The sequence below is a fragment of the Myotis brandtii genome, unplaced genomic scaffold (assembly GCF_000412655.1).
Source record: "Myotis brandtii unplaced genomic scaffold, ASM41265v1 scaffold1233, whole genome shotgun sequence".
Taxonomy (NCBI): domain Eukaryota; kingdom Metazoa; phylum Chordata; class Mammalia; order Chiroptera; family Vespertilionidae; genus Myotis; species Myotis brandtii.
The window spans coordinates 47,553-63,170 of NW_005354304.1; the positions used below are offsets into that span (position 1 = coordinate 47,553).

Consider the following 15,618-nt stretch of genomic DNA (forward strand, 5'->3'; position numbering starts at 1 on the left):
GGCAAATGCCAGGAATCAGTGATTTTTTATATTAAATTTATGGGAGTGCCATTGGTGAATAGCAAGACATAGGTTTCAAGGGTGCACGTCTGTAACCCAACATCTGTGTCTTGCACTATATTTTGGACAATGGGGTTTTCAGAGGCAGCACAGACCAGGCGTCCCCTTCAAACAACCATGTCTCCATCCCCTGGGGTGAGGTTTCTGCAGAAAGCACACAGTTGGCCTCTGAGGGCAGGTGAGGGGCGTGTGGAGTCCAGAGAGGGTGTTAGGACCTCCTGTGGGTTCATCTCTAGCAGGATGGATTGTGCACCTTGTAGATTGATTACTATAGAAGGCATGCTCTGGAATCAGGAGATGGGGACTTTGTGCTACACCAAGGTCCATGTAAATAGAAATTAAAAAACAAAACATATTCCAGGAAAGTGTAGGGAGGTGTAGACCTGTATCTGCCATATGGGATAAATGCTAATTTCACCAAAATGGGGAAAGTCAGAAACCAGTCACAGGCCTCACTGTGGTCGGGAGGGAAAGGACCACAGTCCAAGGGCAGAAGGTCTAGGCCAGCCGTGGGCAAACTATGGCCCGTGGGCCGGATCTGGCCCATTTGAAATGAATAAAACTAAAAAAAAAAAGACCGTACCCTTTTATGTAATGATGTTTACTTTGAATTTATATTAGTTCACACAAACACTCCATCCATGCTTTTGTTCCGGCCCTCCGGTCCAGTTTAAAAACCCATTGTGGCCCTCGAGTCAAAAAGTTTGCCCACCCCTGGTCTAGACCTTGTCCCTGCACATGAGTGATGACTCCTCCACCTGCAATGAGCCATAGGCAGGTCCCTCAGCATATGTCCCATGTTATCTTCCAGAACTTTCCCAAGGTCCCCCTCTCTGAACCATGCATTGTTCCCTCCATGTTCACGTCCAGGCTGCTTCCTGGGTCTTTATCTGGCTGTTTCGAGACCAAAAGAGCAGCACCCCAAGCACCACCAGGACCAATCCAGCCATGCCCATCCGGATGGAATTCTCCACGGTGTAGTCTTGGGATTGGGAGGCTGGAAATTGTGGACAAATAGGTCACAGAGGTCATGGCAGGACAAACTCACCCAGGCACCCCCTCCCTTGACAGGACATAGCCGTCTGTGCTGAACCTTATAACATAGAGTGTCTCCTACTCACCAATCTTGGGGTCTGAGTTGTTCTGTGAGGGGCTGATGGTGTCGGCTGCTCCTGAGAAGCAGAAAGAAGTGGGCTGTGTGAGGAGTTGATGCCACTCAAGCCCAGCGTTCACATAACCCTCCCCATTCTCATGACCTAACTGCTATCAGTTCCTCCATGAACCCTTTCTCTGCTGGAGAAGGGTCCTGCCTGCTTTCATGGATTCTTTCAGGCTCCCTGGGAATTTTGAGTTTAGACTTTGCTTCTGAGTCACTTTGGAGCACCTTGGCTTTGCCCAGAGAATTCAGGATGAGAGAGAAATATGTTTTCTCATTATAGACAACTAGAGGCCCAGTGCACGAAATTTGTGCACAGGGGGAGGGTCCCCTCAGCCCATCCTGCACCCTCGCCAATCCAGGACCCCTCAGGGGATATCCGACTGCTGATTCAGGCTGGGATTGGGCCTAAACCAGCAGTCGGACATCTCTCTCACAATCCTGGACCTCTGGCTCCTAGTCGCTCACCTGCCTGCCTGCCTGCCTCATTGCCCCTAACTGCCCCCCCCCCAGCTGCCTGATTGCCCCTCACTTCCCCCCCTGATGGCGGGGTCATGCCTGTGGGATGTCCCCCTGGGAGCAGCGATGCTTTGGTCTGAGGTGGAGCCACCAGGAGTCAGGGGCAGGGCCTCTGTCTGGTCACTTCAGTCAAATCTCACTTCCTCTTGGTTTCATGCCAGTAGTGCCACTTCCCTCCTCCCTCAGCCCTGTCTGAGACTGCAGGGCCGGGCTGTCCCAGGGGAGGGAGGTGCTGCCTGTGTCCACCCTTTCACAGATGACCCTCCTCTGTGGAACCACCCAGTGCTCCACCTACTTCCATCACATCTCAGATTTTGCTGGGAACAGAGACAGAGATGACCTTGGAGCCCAGAGATGACAGGACAGGGCTGCTCACCTGAGACCAGGAGCTCCAGGGGGTCACTGGGGTGTGACCACACCTGGGGGCTGTACCTGGAACAGCCATAGCATCTGAACGTCCCCCTGTGAATGGGGGTCACAGGACCCACAGGGAACAGGGCCTGGTACTGACCACTGGGCTGTTGCTGTGAACCCAGGGTCCAGGAGAGCCGGTGATCTCCTTCCTTAGTCAGAATGAACCTGTGAAATCCCTGCCTTGAGCCACACTGGAGGGTCACGTTCCCTCCTGAGGTCACGACAGGGCTGGGCAGGGCTGAGAGGCTGGGTTTGCTGTAAAATCCTAGGAGAGGAGGGGGCAAAGTGTTAAATGGGGTTCACACCTCCCTCTTGTCCCTCAGGGCTGGGCTGTGAGAGGGAAGACACGTTGAAATCAAACCCCCTTCCTGAGGGCAGAGCCTGAGGCTGGGACCCCTGAGTGTCCTCTCACCTGTCACCACCAGCTCCAGGGGGTCACTGCGCTCTGACAAGTTAGTAGGGCTGTGATAGTAACAGCGATATGTCCTTGCCTCATACTCTGTCATGTGTGTGATGGAGAAATTGGCCTTGTCCCCGGGCTCCTGTGGCTTCTGTCTGTCCCAGACCACTGGGATTCCTTCTTTCTCCAGACGGTACTCCTCAGCCCCTGGGGTCCCCTGACACCAGATGGTCACGGGGCTCCCCCGGGGGATCACAGGGCCTGGCTCAGCCCAGAGGGTGGGCTTGGGGAGGGGCCCTGGAATGAATCAGAGGCTGGGTCACAGGACATTCCCACACTTGGTCCCCAGTTCTCGGTCCCAGACGCCCCCTGTCTGTTAGGCAGATCCTGCTCCTGCTGCCTGGAGGGTGGCCCTTGTTCCCAGGGAGGAGTGGGACCTGGAACACGTGGGGACAGACTCACCTGCCTGCACTGGGGTCCTGAGGCCCACACTCAGCCCTGGAAGAGAGTCCCTGTGAGAGATTTGCCCTGAACCCTGAGCCGCACCCTCCTCCCCATGAGCCTCCTGAGTCCTGGGGTCCTGACAGACCAGGGTTCCCTCCTCCTCCCATCTCACCGAGGCAAAGCAGGGCCCTGAGGGTGGGAGTCATGGCGTCTTCTCCCAGAGGCCTCAGCTGAGCAGATGGAGGAGGCCACGGGGCCAGCGGAATGGACAGACAGACACACGGGTGGCGGTCACTTGGAGGCCGGTCCTTCCTGTCACAGGGTTGTCACATCAGCAGCCTATTGGGGAGAGCACAACCTCTCTCTAGCAGCCTGGCTCTCATTTTCATGGTGAAACAGATAGTAGACCCGGAGCCTCCTGAGATGCCCCGTCCAGCTGAGGTGACCCAGGGCATGTCCTTCCCTGTCAGAGCCTCCCCCACGGGGTCTCCTTCCTCCTCAGCCCGTCCATCAGCACCTCCCTGGGGTCCTCACCATGGCAGTGTCATCCGGGCCTTCGAGACGCTTCAGGAAGATGTGGGTCCCTGTGGACTGCAGAGCTCAGATCAGCAGGGACATGCTCACTCTCTAACTGTGCAGCTCAGGGCGATGTCCTTGTGACAATGAGCACAGAGGGGAAATGCAGGGAAATAAGGGAAGGACACAGGTCCCTTCTCTGACACCAGATTGTGGGTCCTCTTTCTAGAACATGTTTCTTCATTAAGTTCCCTTTTTTTCACAGAGACAGCCTCCAGGCCCTCCTTCCTGGAAATAAGCCCCAGGGTCATTTTCCTCTCAGGGACCCTCATTCCTCCGGCAGAGCTGTCCTCCTGGGACCATGGCTTGTCCTAGACATTAAAGGACCATAATTTGGGCTAGAGCTTTGATTTGTCGAAGAAAATTCATCTTTTGTGTTCTTGTTAATCCTCACCTGAAGATATTTTTTTGCATTGATTTTAGATAGAGTGGAAAGGAAGGAGGGAAGGTGGGAGAAATAGAGATAGAGGTAGAGATAGAGATAGAGATAGAGATAGAGATAGTCTGCCCCCTGGTGGTCAGTGCATGTCATAGCAACTAGGAGTTCCCCCATTTGGTTAATTTGCATATTAGCCTTTTATTATATAGGATTTTTATTGATTTCAGAGATGAAGAGAGAGGGAGAGAGAGATAGAAACATTAGTGATGAGAGAGAATCATTGATGGGCTGCCTCCTGCACCCCCCCCCCCTCTAGGGATCAAGCCTGCAACCCAGTCATGTGGCTTGATTGGGAATCAAGCTGTGACTTCCTGGTTCATAGGTCGACATTCAACCAGTGAGCCATGCCAGCCAGGCAAACCTCGGTTCTTAATTTGTTGTGAAAGGCTGTTTGGGAAGTGATTTGTGCAAAAAAAATGGTCCCCATGCCCCCATTATAAGTAATGTAAATTGAATTAATCTGTTTCAGACCCCCCAAGTGATTCCGTTTTAACCTTTCTTAAAAACAGAACATATCTAATGTACGGTTTAATCTATAAAAAAACACTTGTCTTCTTAAAGTCATTGAACCACCCTCTACTAGCCTTAAATAAATAACTTTCAGCACACGTCCTAGGGTTGTCTTTTAGGTGCTCACATATCACTGACTCCAAAAGGCTGTCACTGGCTAACTGCTTTTCCTTTATTCAAATCAAATCAACGCCAGTTTTTTGACCTCTTCCATTGTCTGTGATCATTGTCTCTTTCACCCCCTAGCAACATCAGCACTCTTGATGGCCTCTTCAAGTTTTAAAATTGTGCTAATGGCCGTTTTGTTTTGTTTTTTTTCCAGGAACAAACGCATTCTCTCCTCTGTTTGTTGTCTGAGAGACACCTTTTGTCAGCATGAAAGGGTTGTCAGGTGGAAAACAGAAACTTGGTTCCACAACTGAGACATTTTCCCCCTGAACCACTTGGTGGAGAATTGAGTTGTTTGAGATGGGAGATCTTGGAGAACTGAGGTTTGACCGTATTGTGAAAAGATTTCATTCTGAAATAGAACTGGAGGGTATGAAATGGAGAGTCTCACATATGGGTTGAAGTAAACTAAATTTACGGACTGAAAGAGTAATTCCCCATAAATGTCTGATCTACAGGAAACGGAAACACTTTTGGCCAATGAACCTCCATCAAGAGCTTCTCCCCATCCTCAACAATGAAATTTCCCCTTGGACTGTAGTTTCCCACCACCTCCTTGAATTTATTGCCCATAAATACAGCCTGCCTCAAATCCTTAGAGAACTCACCTGTAGTTTATACAGTTTTCATGTCCCGAATTGCAATTCCTCTGGTGTTCCCAAATCACCTCAATGTTTTGGTCATTGGAGCTTGTATTTAAGTTAACACTAGAGAAGTCTGTGGGATCTGTAGTGATGTCTCATTTCATTACTTATATAGGTTCTCGGTGCCATGTCTCTGTTTCTTATTCAGTGCTACTGGATTTTATACATTTTAAGAATATTCGATAATAAATGTTTGGGGCATTATCAATGCTATGGACTGAATGCTTGTGTCCCCACAAATTCATATGCTGAAGCCCTAACCCCCACAGCATGACTGTATTTGGGAAAGTGGGGTCTCTAAGAAAGTAGGTTAAATAAGGTAATAAGGGTGAGGTCCTGATTTATTAAGATCATTTGCCTCGAAACCAGATAAACCAGAGAGCTCATTCCATTTCTCTCCACATTCTCACACCAAGGAAAGGCCATGAGAACACACAGGAAGAAGGGGCCGTCTGGAAGCCCAGGCACAGACCCTATGGGACACTGACCCTTCTGGCTCCTTGATCAGGGATTTTCATTCTCCAGACGGTAAACAAATAAATTTCTATTGCTTAAACCTCTCAGTCTATGATATTTTGTTAGAGGACCCTGAGCAGAATAATATAAAATTTGTTACCAGGACCTGGAAGCAGCTTTGGAGCTGGTAATGAGAAGAAGCTGAAGGGGTCTTGAGGTGCATGCGAGAAAAAGTCTAGGTACTGTGAACGGACTGCTGGTGGATACTGTTAGAGTCACCAAAGGAGGAACGCATGGGGCCAAAAGGGGTAAGGAATTGTGAATTTATTAGGTCCTCTGGAAAATCAGATGGGCTGAGCACCAAAATAGCGCCCACACCCAGGGAGAAGGAGTTACAGATTTTAAAGGACTTTAGGCAGGCTTTTTCTGGGCGAAGGATTCTCTGGGTGGGTCCAGAGGAGAAAGAGAATGGTCTAAGCAAGTGGAATGTGGTCTTAGCCAGTGAAATGTGGTTTAAGCAAAAGGGAATGTCGGTTGTGAAGTGCCGTAGACCAATTCCAGCATGTCATAATTTCAAGAGTTTCATCAAAAGGTTGATGAGACTTGGGGACTCAACAGGGTTGAGTCACACATGTAGTCACCTGTTGGGAATGGCTAAAGGCATTTCCCCAAACCTGAATAGGAAACTGATTGTGGCTGCCAGACAGTTAAAGGGCATCTTAATCTACATGTTATTGCCTCCTACTGGCCAAACACCTGTACAGCCGTAGGCTAATTCCCCCAAACTGACAATGCTTCTGTACCCTTTGAAATCTTACCCTTTGAAGTGTATTGTCTCCACCTTGCCTTAGGACAAATTGTGTTAATAAAAGCAAGGGTCCTAGGCAAGGAGGTACTCTTCAGTTCCTTTAGCTGAAGGTCCTCTGACCCCCAATGCCTTTCAAAATTATATGTCATCTCCGGACTTTTTATTAGTCCCTGGATTCCTATGTCATCTACCCACAGCCTTTTCCAGATTCCTGAACCCTTCTTGATGCTGGGCCAAGAACCCTGGCAGTGAAGTGGTCTCAAGGCCAGTTCCTAGGGAAAGGGGTATGGATTCAATTATTTGATCAGACCTAACAGATACATGGACCTTCATGGTCATTCTGGTGATGGCTCAGAGACGTGGAGAGAAAGCCCACCTTCTCAGAGAATGCATGATGAATGGTGAATACAATGTTGGCACAACTACGGATGGTAATATCCATTTTGGTGAGTCCCCAGATGGAAATGGTAAAGATAGTCTTAGACAATGGAAAAGAGTTTATCATTGTTATGAAGGGGCAAATAACTTGGATTAATTGTTTTCTAATGCTTCTAGAAGGTAGAATGTGGGACCCATAAAACTGTACATTTAGCTGAAAACATTCCTAAGCAAAATGGTGGCATGTGGCCTGGATCCTTCTGAATGCTCATGGTCACCTTTGAGAGGAGAGAGACAAGTTGAAGAATAAACTGTGAAGCAAATGGACCCACAACTTAGTGATTTGGAAAATTCTTGGCTGTTCCTGTTGCTACAGATGAGAGTGGGTTTGGGGGAGAACTGCACAGGCAGGGATGGACTGTCGGTCGGCAAAGAGATGATGGGATTGTAGGAGCAGAAACACTGTTCAGATACTACAGGCTGAGATGATAGTTATCTGTCTGCAAGCGTGTGCTATGGTGGCAGGATAGTAAGAAGCAAGGGAAATTCCTTGACAAATGGAATGAGGGAAACTGACACAAAATATTAAACAAGGCCAAAGGATTTGAGCAATTTATAGTCAGCTCAAATCCTTTAAAACCATGAATCACAAGGTTTTATCTTCTCTAACCAATGACACTTAGGAGCAAATGCTTTACATATTCCAGACCATCCTGGGACAGAGTGGCCTCAGTCCCTGTCCCCCTTCAATGATGTTCTTGATGACTGTTAGGTCTGATCAAATAATAGAATCGATACCCTCACCCCTGGGAAATGACCTTTAGACCACTTCACAACCGACATTTCCTTTTGCTTAGACCACATTCCATTTGCTAAGACCAGTATCTTTTCCCTCTGGACTTGGCCAGGATCTGGACCTGCCCAGAGAATTTCCCGCTGAAAAAGCCCACCTAGAGGCCTTTAAAATATCTGACTCTCTGTCCCTGGTTACTGGTGCCATTTTGAGGCTCAGCCCATATGGTTTACAGATGACCTAGTAAATTCATAATTCTTTACCCGTTTTGGACTCCTATGTTCCTCCTTTGGGGACCCTAACATTTGGTTCTGAAACCCAGGAGGGTTCCACAGGTCATCCCAAGTTTGCTACTCAGAGAGCAGTAGGCAGCGGCAGCTTGTCTTGGGCTTACCTCTGAATCCTGTGCTGCTGGAGGGACCCCACTCACTCCGCAGATGCCCTTCGAGCAGCAGCACCACCCCCCCAGGTGTGGTTGGGGAGGGACTGCAGGAGGTTGGCTCCAGGGCATGTCCAGCTTGTCTCACCCAGTCCTGCCCCACTGGCCACCTTCTAATTAATTTCCTTTCAATGTGCATGAATCCATGCACCGGGTCACTAGTTTTAAAAATAATGTTCTAGAAATTTCAATCTGTTCTAGGAAGAAACTTGCAAAGATTCAGAGCCGAGTTCAAACAGGAAAGTCTCAGGAGTAACAGGTATCCTGTCAGTGACACTGGGCAAGCCTAGAGTAATAGTTCCCTATGGAAGGCATCTGGTAGTAGTTCTCCAAATGTTTGTGATCCATACATTGGGGTGTTTATGAATTGCTTCCAGTGCTCAATACACACTTCAATGAGCCATGTGCAATGCTTTTAAAATCTTGCATATTGTTTGCTCTTTATTTTTAAAAAATTCTATGTGGAATCTAAGACCAAACTAAACCCTAAATGTATCTAGTTTTCTTAAATATTTGGCTACAGCTCCCCAGTCTAACGTCTCTTTCCTTCCACCAGACCATTTGTCATAATTATTTTTGTTCTAGCTTTTGCCCCAACAATACTAACATTTATAAAACAGATTGTCTCCACCAGGTTACAAGCCCTACTTGTCCTCAGGAAATACCACTCCTAGACACCATCACAACTTCATTTTGTGCCCAGGCCTCATCGTCCCTCTGACAGAGAGCAAGGATTTTTGGCTCTGAAGGAAAACGTCACCCCCTTTCAGCAGGAAGCAGTTATGGAAGAGACCCTGTGGCCCCCCCTCTTCCCCCCTGAAAGAATTCAGCCAAAAATCTTTGAGGAGGGAAATGTTAGGCATCCCCCCACCCGAATGTTAGACCTTCCCCCACTCCCTGACACTAGAGCAAGGATGATGGGTAAGTACAGAAACTCATCAGGGAAGAAAGCTCCAGATGCCTAGCAAGGGGAAAAACTAGGAAAACAAGAAACTTACCCCCAGGGGTAACCTACCTCCCCTTTCATATCACTAGTCAGGCAGTTTAGACTCCCTGAGTAACATCTCTAGATGTTATCTCTTCTTCCCTGAAGATAACATCTAGGCCTCAGTTGTATTTCAGCTCCAGGCCCAGAAAAGCAGCAAAACCAGACAAGTGACACTGTGGCTGCCCCAGGACCAGCTTTTACTGGTACCTCCCAAGTCATTCATCAGGACTGTTTCCTGGTCTTCACCAACCAGTCTCTCAGGAAAAGCATTCTGCTTCAACCCCACCACTCCAACCATGAGGAGTCTATAGTGTTCTAGCCAACTATAATCAAAGTCCATCCCCCTATGATCTTGATGTCCCCTCAGCAGGAAGTAACTATGAAAGATATGACCTCCATCCCTATTCCATAAAACAAAAAGGCTAGAATGTTAGGTCTGATTAAGTCATTGAATCAATACCTCCTCCCCTGGGAACTGACCTTTAAGACCACACTCCATTTGCTAAGATCAGTATCTTTCTCCTTCAGACTTTCCCGGAATCTGGACCTGCCCAGAGAATTTCCTGCTGAAAAAGCCCACCTAGAGTCCTTTAAAATCTCTGACTCCCCATCCCTGGGTATTGGTGCCATTTCGGGGTTCAGCCCATCTGGTTTACAGATTACCTAATCTATAATAATAAAAGCATAATATGTTAATTAAACCAGAAAGTCGAACGACCTTACAGACTCCTTCTGGATGACCTTCCAGATGAAGCCGGGGCTGCGAGAGCTGAGGCAAGCCACTGTGGCTGCTAGGGCCAAGCCCCTTGCATGAATTTCGTGCACTGGACCTCTAGTAAATTTATAATTCTTTACCTCTTTGACCTTGTGCATTCCTCCTTCAGTGACCCTAACAACGATGTTCTTTAAAAACAAAATGAACCAGAAAATAACCCCTGACCACCCCCACCATGCACATTTTGCTGAATCTACATATTGAAGGACACACCTGAAAAGCTAATGAATGTTCTGTTAAGACCTTCCCCTGAGACCTCCTCTAGGAGTCCAGCCTTCCAAAGAGAGATAAAAAGTCTCAAGACAAAGGATCCAGCTCATGCTCTCTTGTTAGAGCACACCCACACCTTCTTATCTCTGCTGTTTTTCTCCGAAATTCTAAGGGACCCCAGGAAATGTGAAACCTGGGGAGCAGTGGGCAGTGACAGCTCATCCTGGGCTTACCCTCTGAACCTGTCTCCAAGACCCCCTTATTCTCTAACTTCCTCTCTCCTGTTGCTTCTTCTACCTTAAGTCCTGTCTTTATTTCACTGTCGCCAGCTCTAATGAACTTACTCTCAAAAGCACCTAGACTTGTGTTGTGATATTTTTTCTACACGGAGTTAAGAACCCACACACTACCAGTCAGCCCAAGGTAGCCTAGCTCTGGGCCCAGACCCTGTCCTGTAACACTATTGTTCTTCAAGAAAAGGAAAGAATTACCCCAAAGGCAATTCAGAGGTGATCAGGGCTGCCCCATTGACTTCAAAGTTAGAATCACTTCCTTGGTTTCAACAGGGCAGAGGGTCCCCACAGGGAGATGAAGGTACCGTGTCACCCAGCTGAGCCATGGAGGTGACGCTGCCACCCCATGTTCTGGAGGGCAGAACATCTAATCTAATCACTATTCTGAAACTCATACAAAATAATACTGAATGTAAACTGTAACTGAAAAATAGAATTTAAAAAAATTGAACCCAAAAGAGACAAAAATGATCTAACGAAGGGTTGCCTTGCTGGATGTTGAACGTGCTTAGAACCCATCACTCTTGTCTTTCCGATGTTTCCCTTTCAGAATAGGAATATCTCTCCTACATCTGCTGCTGTGGTGCATTTTGGAGCTTGTCTCAGTCACAAGTTCATGACTGCAGAAGGATTCTTCCTTAAAAGGAGTCCTATCCCGAGTCTCACTCATGCCTGACATAGACAATAGGTAGATGAGACTTTGAATTTTCAATTTGATAGGTGATGCTGGAAAGAGTGGAGATTTGGATCACTATAGAGCTGGAATGAATGTATTTTGTGTGGAAGAAGGACACAAAATTGGGGAACGGGGGTGCTCAGAATGTTGTGGACTGAATGTTGATGTCCTCCCCCCTCAAAATTCATGGTAAAGCCCTTAAACCCCCTGTGGCTGTATATGGAGATAAGGCCTATGAGGAAGTAATTAGGGTTCAATGAGATCATAAGGCTGGGACCCTGATCAGATATGTTAGTGTCCTTAAAAGTAGAAACACACCAGGGCTCACTCTCTCTCCCTCTCCCCTTCACACACACGCCAAGGAAAGACCATGTAAGCAGAAGCAAGAAGGCAGCCATTCATTCCCAAGGAGAGAGGCCACAGAGTACACCAACACTCCTGGCACCTTGATCTCAGACTTGCAACCTCCAGAACAGCGGGAGAATGGATTTCCATTGTTTTCTGCTCTGCCCAGACTGTGGTCCTTTGTTATGGCAGCCCGGGAAGACAAACACAATTGATTTTTCTCTTTTTTTATTCTTTTCCATATAAATATATGTTTTTATAATTTTTATATCCTTCCATCCACTGCGGTGGGATGCATTTGTTATTCTTTGACTTCTTTAAATGCTCACCTAGGTGGCTGGGTGTCAGGCTTTCTTCTCTTTCTAATAACTCCATTTAGGTACTTAATTTTCCCAGTTGATGCGTAACAGCTGCATTTCCATTCAAGTAAGAATATGAGTCACATTATCTTTTAAGTAAAAAAAAAAAGTTTTATCTTCATTTGTGATTTTCTTCTCTCGATCACTAATTATGTAGAAGTGTATTGTTCTGTTTCTAAAGATATAGAGCTCATCTTTATCTTCTTCTGCAGAATTAGGTGACGTCTAAGGTCTCTTGACATCCTGCTTGCTTACATAACATCCACAGGCTCAGGTCAGTAGCTGAGTGTCCATGGGGGCAGCTCCTATGCCTTCTGGGGTCCCTGCATTTCCCCTCTCTGGAGTGGGAGGTCTGAGTCCCTCCTGGGCTAGTGGATGGCCAGAGAAGCATATACGCTGGGCTCAACTTGGAGCTGGTCTGACGGGGGAGGAGGGGGTGCAGTTGTCTCTCGTTTGAGGGTTAAGTGATTCAGCTGGGCGTAGGTCACATCCTGGGCATCCTCAGATGGAGTGTCCTGGAGGGGGCAGAGCAAGAGGCAGGTGGGTGATTGAGGTGGCGAGAAGTCAGGGCACTGGGAGCAGAAAGGACCCATGTGACTGTCCATCTACTTGTCCTCTCCCACTTATCTGTCTTCTACATCCAGAAATTCCTCTGACAGGACGGAAGGCAGGGTGGCCACCCCCTGCCTGAGCCTGGAGTGATTCCCCTGGGGGTATTAACAAGCCTTTGCTGGGTGTCCTGGACAGGGCAGGGATCTTACCTGGCTGTTCATCTTTCTGTCCTCCTCAGGTTGGGATTCTCTTATGGAAGCATCTAAAGAATGAGAAGATTCTATCTCATGCAAGATTCCTGAAATCCCCCAATCCCACACTCTCCTTGAAATTTAGGTGGGAAGACTGAGGTTCCTTGAGGGGTGGGGATGTGCCGGGGACCACACATATTTGGGACTTACATGCTTCCTCACCCCTAAGCTCAGAAGCCTTCCCAAGCACTCCTCCTGCCCCGATGCCCCACAAAGACCTCACCTCCTCCATAGTTACTGGCACACTGGTTCTTCTCCTGGACATCAGCCATGGAGCTGGAGCTGAGCAAGGGGGGCAGGAGTGTTAGACAGTGTGGAAGGAGCTACAGGTAGAGGTGGGAGGGGTTGGGGAAGAAATTACCTTTTCTGCAGTGCTCTGGTCTTCACTTCAAGGTTCGAAGCACCTGTACAAAGTTGGAAATTAGCTTCCAAACTAGCCCAGAACCAGGCCCCCGGGGCTCCACTATACCTCAGAGGCTGTGATCCCCACCTTGGTTCATTTGGAATTCAACATAAACAAAGTTAAAAGGTAGTGCCTCAAACTTGCATGGTTGTTTTAAGTAAAATTGTGTGAACCCAAAAAAACATTTTTACAGTCTAAGTCTGTTCTTATTACATCTCTGCTCTCTCATAGAGGATGGTATTTAGAAGCCAAGACCTGGATGATAGGTATGATAATTTCTAGTGGGCTATCACTATGTCTAGGTCTGAGCTAGTACACACAGTGCAAACACTATACCTCTAACTATTTCTATGTCAACTAATATATATGATATATACACACACACACACACACACACACACACACACACACACACACTGAGTGGCCAGATTATTATGATCACCTGACATTTGTAGGCAGGGGAGGGCAGTTTGGGGCGACCAGGCCAGCAGGGGAGGGCAGTTGGGAGCAATCGGGCTGGCAGGGGAGCAGTTAAGTGTCAATCAGGCTGGCAGGGGAGTGCTTAGGGGGTGATCAGGCAGGCAGACAGGTGAGTGGTTAGGAGCCAGCAGTCCCGGATTGTGAGAGGGATGTCCGACTGCTGGTTTAGGCCCGATCCTTGGGCCTAAACCGGAAGTCAGACATCCCCCGAGGGGTCCCAGATTTGAGAGGGCCCAGGCTGGGCTGAGGGACACCCCCCCCCAACCCAGTGAACAAATTTTGTAGGCAAATTAGTGGTGGTCATAAAAATCTGGCCGCTCAGTATATATATAATTTGTAATTAGGTCACACTGTAACAGAATGAAAAGCACATAATCTTTACGCAATATTGTACTAACCAGAATTAACTGTGCTAACCAATAAACAAACAAGTCTGTTGGGACAGAAACAGGAACAACCTTTCTTTTTTTTCCTAACAACCTCTATTTTAGCTTCTACTTTAGTACATTGCATCAGTTCCAGTTCCTGTTCAGAAAGGAGCAGAGCAACTGATACTGAAAGAGTCAGCATGCTGCTACCAAGATCTTTGTCGGAACCAGCAAGAACGCTGCCTACATGTCCTCACTTCCCTTCCCTCTTCTTTAAGAAGTCACCTACTTGACCAGAGATGTTAAGATGGTTGGTTTTTTAGGAAAGGAGTCCGCCAACTTCTCAGATCGTCTTCACATGAATAAAACGTCTATCCTTTCCACCAGCACCCGTCTCACCTGCCTCAGCTTCTGTCACAGCAGGCAGCCAAACTTGTATTCAGTAACAATACTGACATCTTCAATTCCAATGGAACGCCTCAGTTTTTCCTAGCCAACTGTCTTTGCACATTTTTAAATTCTTCATGGGCATTTCACCCCACACCTTTACGTGTTTTCTTTCTCAAAGCAATGAAACTCCCAACTACTTCGACGCCACCCCCATTCCTCACCACCATGCCCACTCCCCACTTCTCTCGACTGCAGGCTGACAAGGACACCTTCTCATGGCTCCCATCACCACATGGTCCCTCAGGTTCCAGGTGCACCCCTGCTACCTCCACGCAGGACCCCTCCTGTCACAACTGTACTTACATGGAAATCCTCTCAGGTAGACAAGGTCTCCCCATCCTCTACTCACCTGACCTCCTGCGTTTGTTCCGATGCTTGAGGAGGAAGAAGAGGAGGAGGAGGAGGAAGAGCAGCAGGATGAAGGCCACAGAGACTCCGATCAGAATTTCATGGTAGTTTTGAAGACCTTGGACACAACGATGTCATGAATGAGCCAATGATGCCACTTAATTGAGCACCTACTGTGCGTTAGGCACGTTTGGGGGGGTCTGTGAATGAATCACCTCTCACACTATAACAATCAAGCAACATGTGAATGCCAATCCCCATCCATTCATTTCACAAACGAGGAAACCAAGGCTCAGAGAGATAAATCGGATTGATTGCCTACTGCATGTGCCCAGCCAGGTAGGAGCCTGCAACTGAGGTAGAATTGAACTCAAGGCCCTTCAGTACGCAGGCCAAGACTCTATCCACTGAGTCAAACCAGCTAGGGGTGAGCATGTCTTTTTAAAAAGAAAGAAAAAAAAAAGATCCTAAAATTAGGTAGCGGTGATTATTAGATTGTACAACTCTGAATGCAATAAAAACCACTGAATTGTACATTTAAAAAATAATAATAGCAATAATTTAAAAAATAAAATCACCATCCCAGGGAGCACTGAGACCCCCGCCCACGACAGTGAACCCCACCTGTTTGAGCGTCATAAGCCAAGGATGGGGAGGTGAGAGCTGGCCCTGCCTTCTCCCCATTGAAACCTGGCTACTGCTCCCCTAAGCTGGGCCCCACATTTCCCTTGGCTTTGACTGCCCCACCAGCCTCAGTCCCCAGAACACAAGCTCATCCCTGAGTATGTGAGGGGCTGCTAGATCCTCTGAGAGGCTCTCTGAGCTGCCCTGGGTTGGTCTGTGCTCCCCCAGAGCAAAGAGGCCCCAGCGACTCACCATACGTGGAGGTGAGCTTTGGGGGTAGGGTGCTGGGGTC

General features: G+C 47.8%; 2 protein-coding genes across 3 annotated transcripts in view; both read right to left on the minus strand.

Annotated features, from left to right (window-relative positions):
• Nucleotides 1-15,618, minus strand: part of LOC102262946 (leukocyte immunoglobulin-like receptor subfamily A member 5) — a 71,142-nt gene that overhangs the window by 33,954 nt on the left and 21,570 nt on the right. The window contains exons 1-7 of one of the 2 annotated variants that reach the window (XM_014533942.1): nucleotides 3,528-3,655; nucleotides 3,166-3,332; nucleotides 3,012-3,047; nucleotides 2,562-2,846; nucleotides 2,112-2,414; nucleotides 1,182-1,232; nucleotides 720-1,057 (exon numbers count right to left, since the gene is read on the minus strand). In XM_014533942.1, the coding sequence (XP_014389428.1) occupies nucleotides 921-1,057; nucleotides 1,182-1,232; nucleotides 2,112-2,414; nucleotides 2,562-2,846; nucleotides 3,012-3,047; nucleotides 3,166-3,199 (846 nt within the window). In that variant the 5' untranslated portion in view covers nucleotides 3,200-3,332; nucleotides 3,528-3,655 and the 3' untranslated portion in view covers nucleotides 720-920. Of the gene's footprint in view, nucleotides 1-719; nucleotides 1,058-1,181; nucleotides 1,233-2,111; nucleotides 2,415-2,561; nucleotides 2,847-3,011; nucleotides 3,048-3,165; nucleotides 3,333-3,527; nucleotides 3,656-15,618 lie in introns of those variants that run through there. The other variant, XM_014533939.1, reaches the window with a different exon arrangement.
• Nucleotides 11,715-15,611, minus strand: LOC102263564 (leukocyte immunoglobulin-like receptor subfamily B member 2). Its single transcript, XM_005859146.2, has 6 exons — nucleotides 15,579-15,611; nucleotides 14,704-14,820; nucleotides 13,015-13,057; nucleotides 12,877-12,935; nucleotides 12,612-12,664; nucleotides 11,715-12,365 (listed from the first exon to the last, which is right to left on the minus strand). Exons 4-6 carry the CDS (start codon nucleotides 12,923-12,925, stop codon nucleotides 12,219-12,221), a joined length of 249 nt encoding a protein of 82 aa, XP_005859208.1. The 5' UTR covers nucleotides 12,926-12,935; nucleotides 13,015-13,057; nucleotides 14,704-14,820; nucleotides 15,579-15,611; the 3' UTR covers nucleotides 11,715-12,218.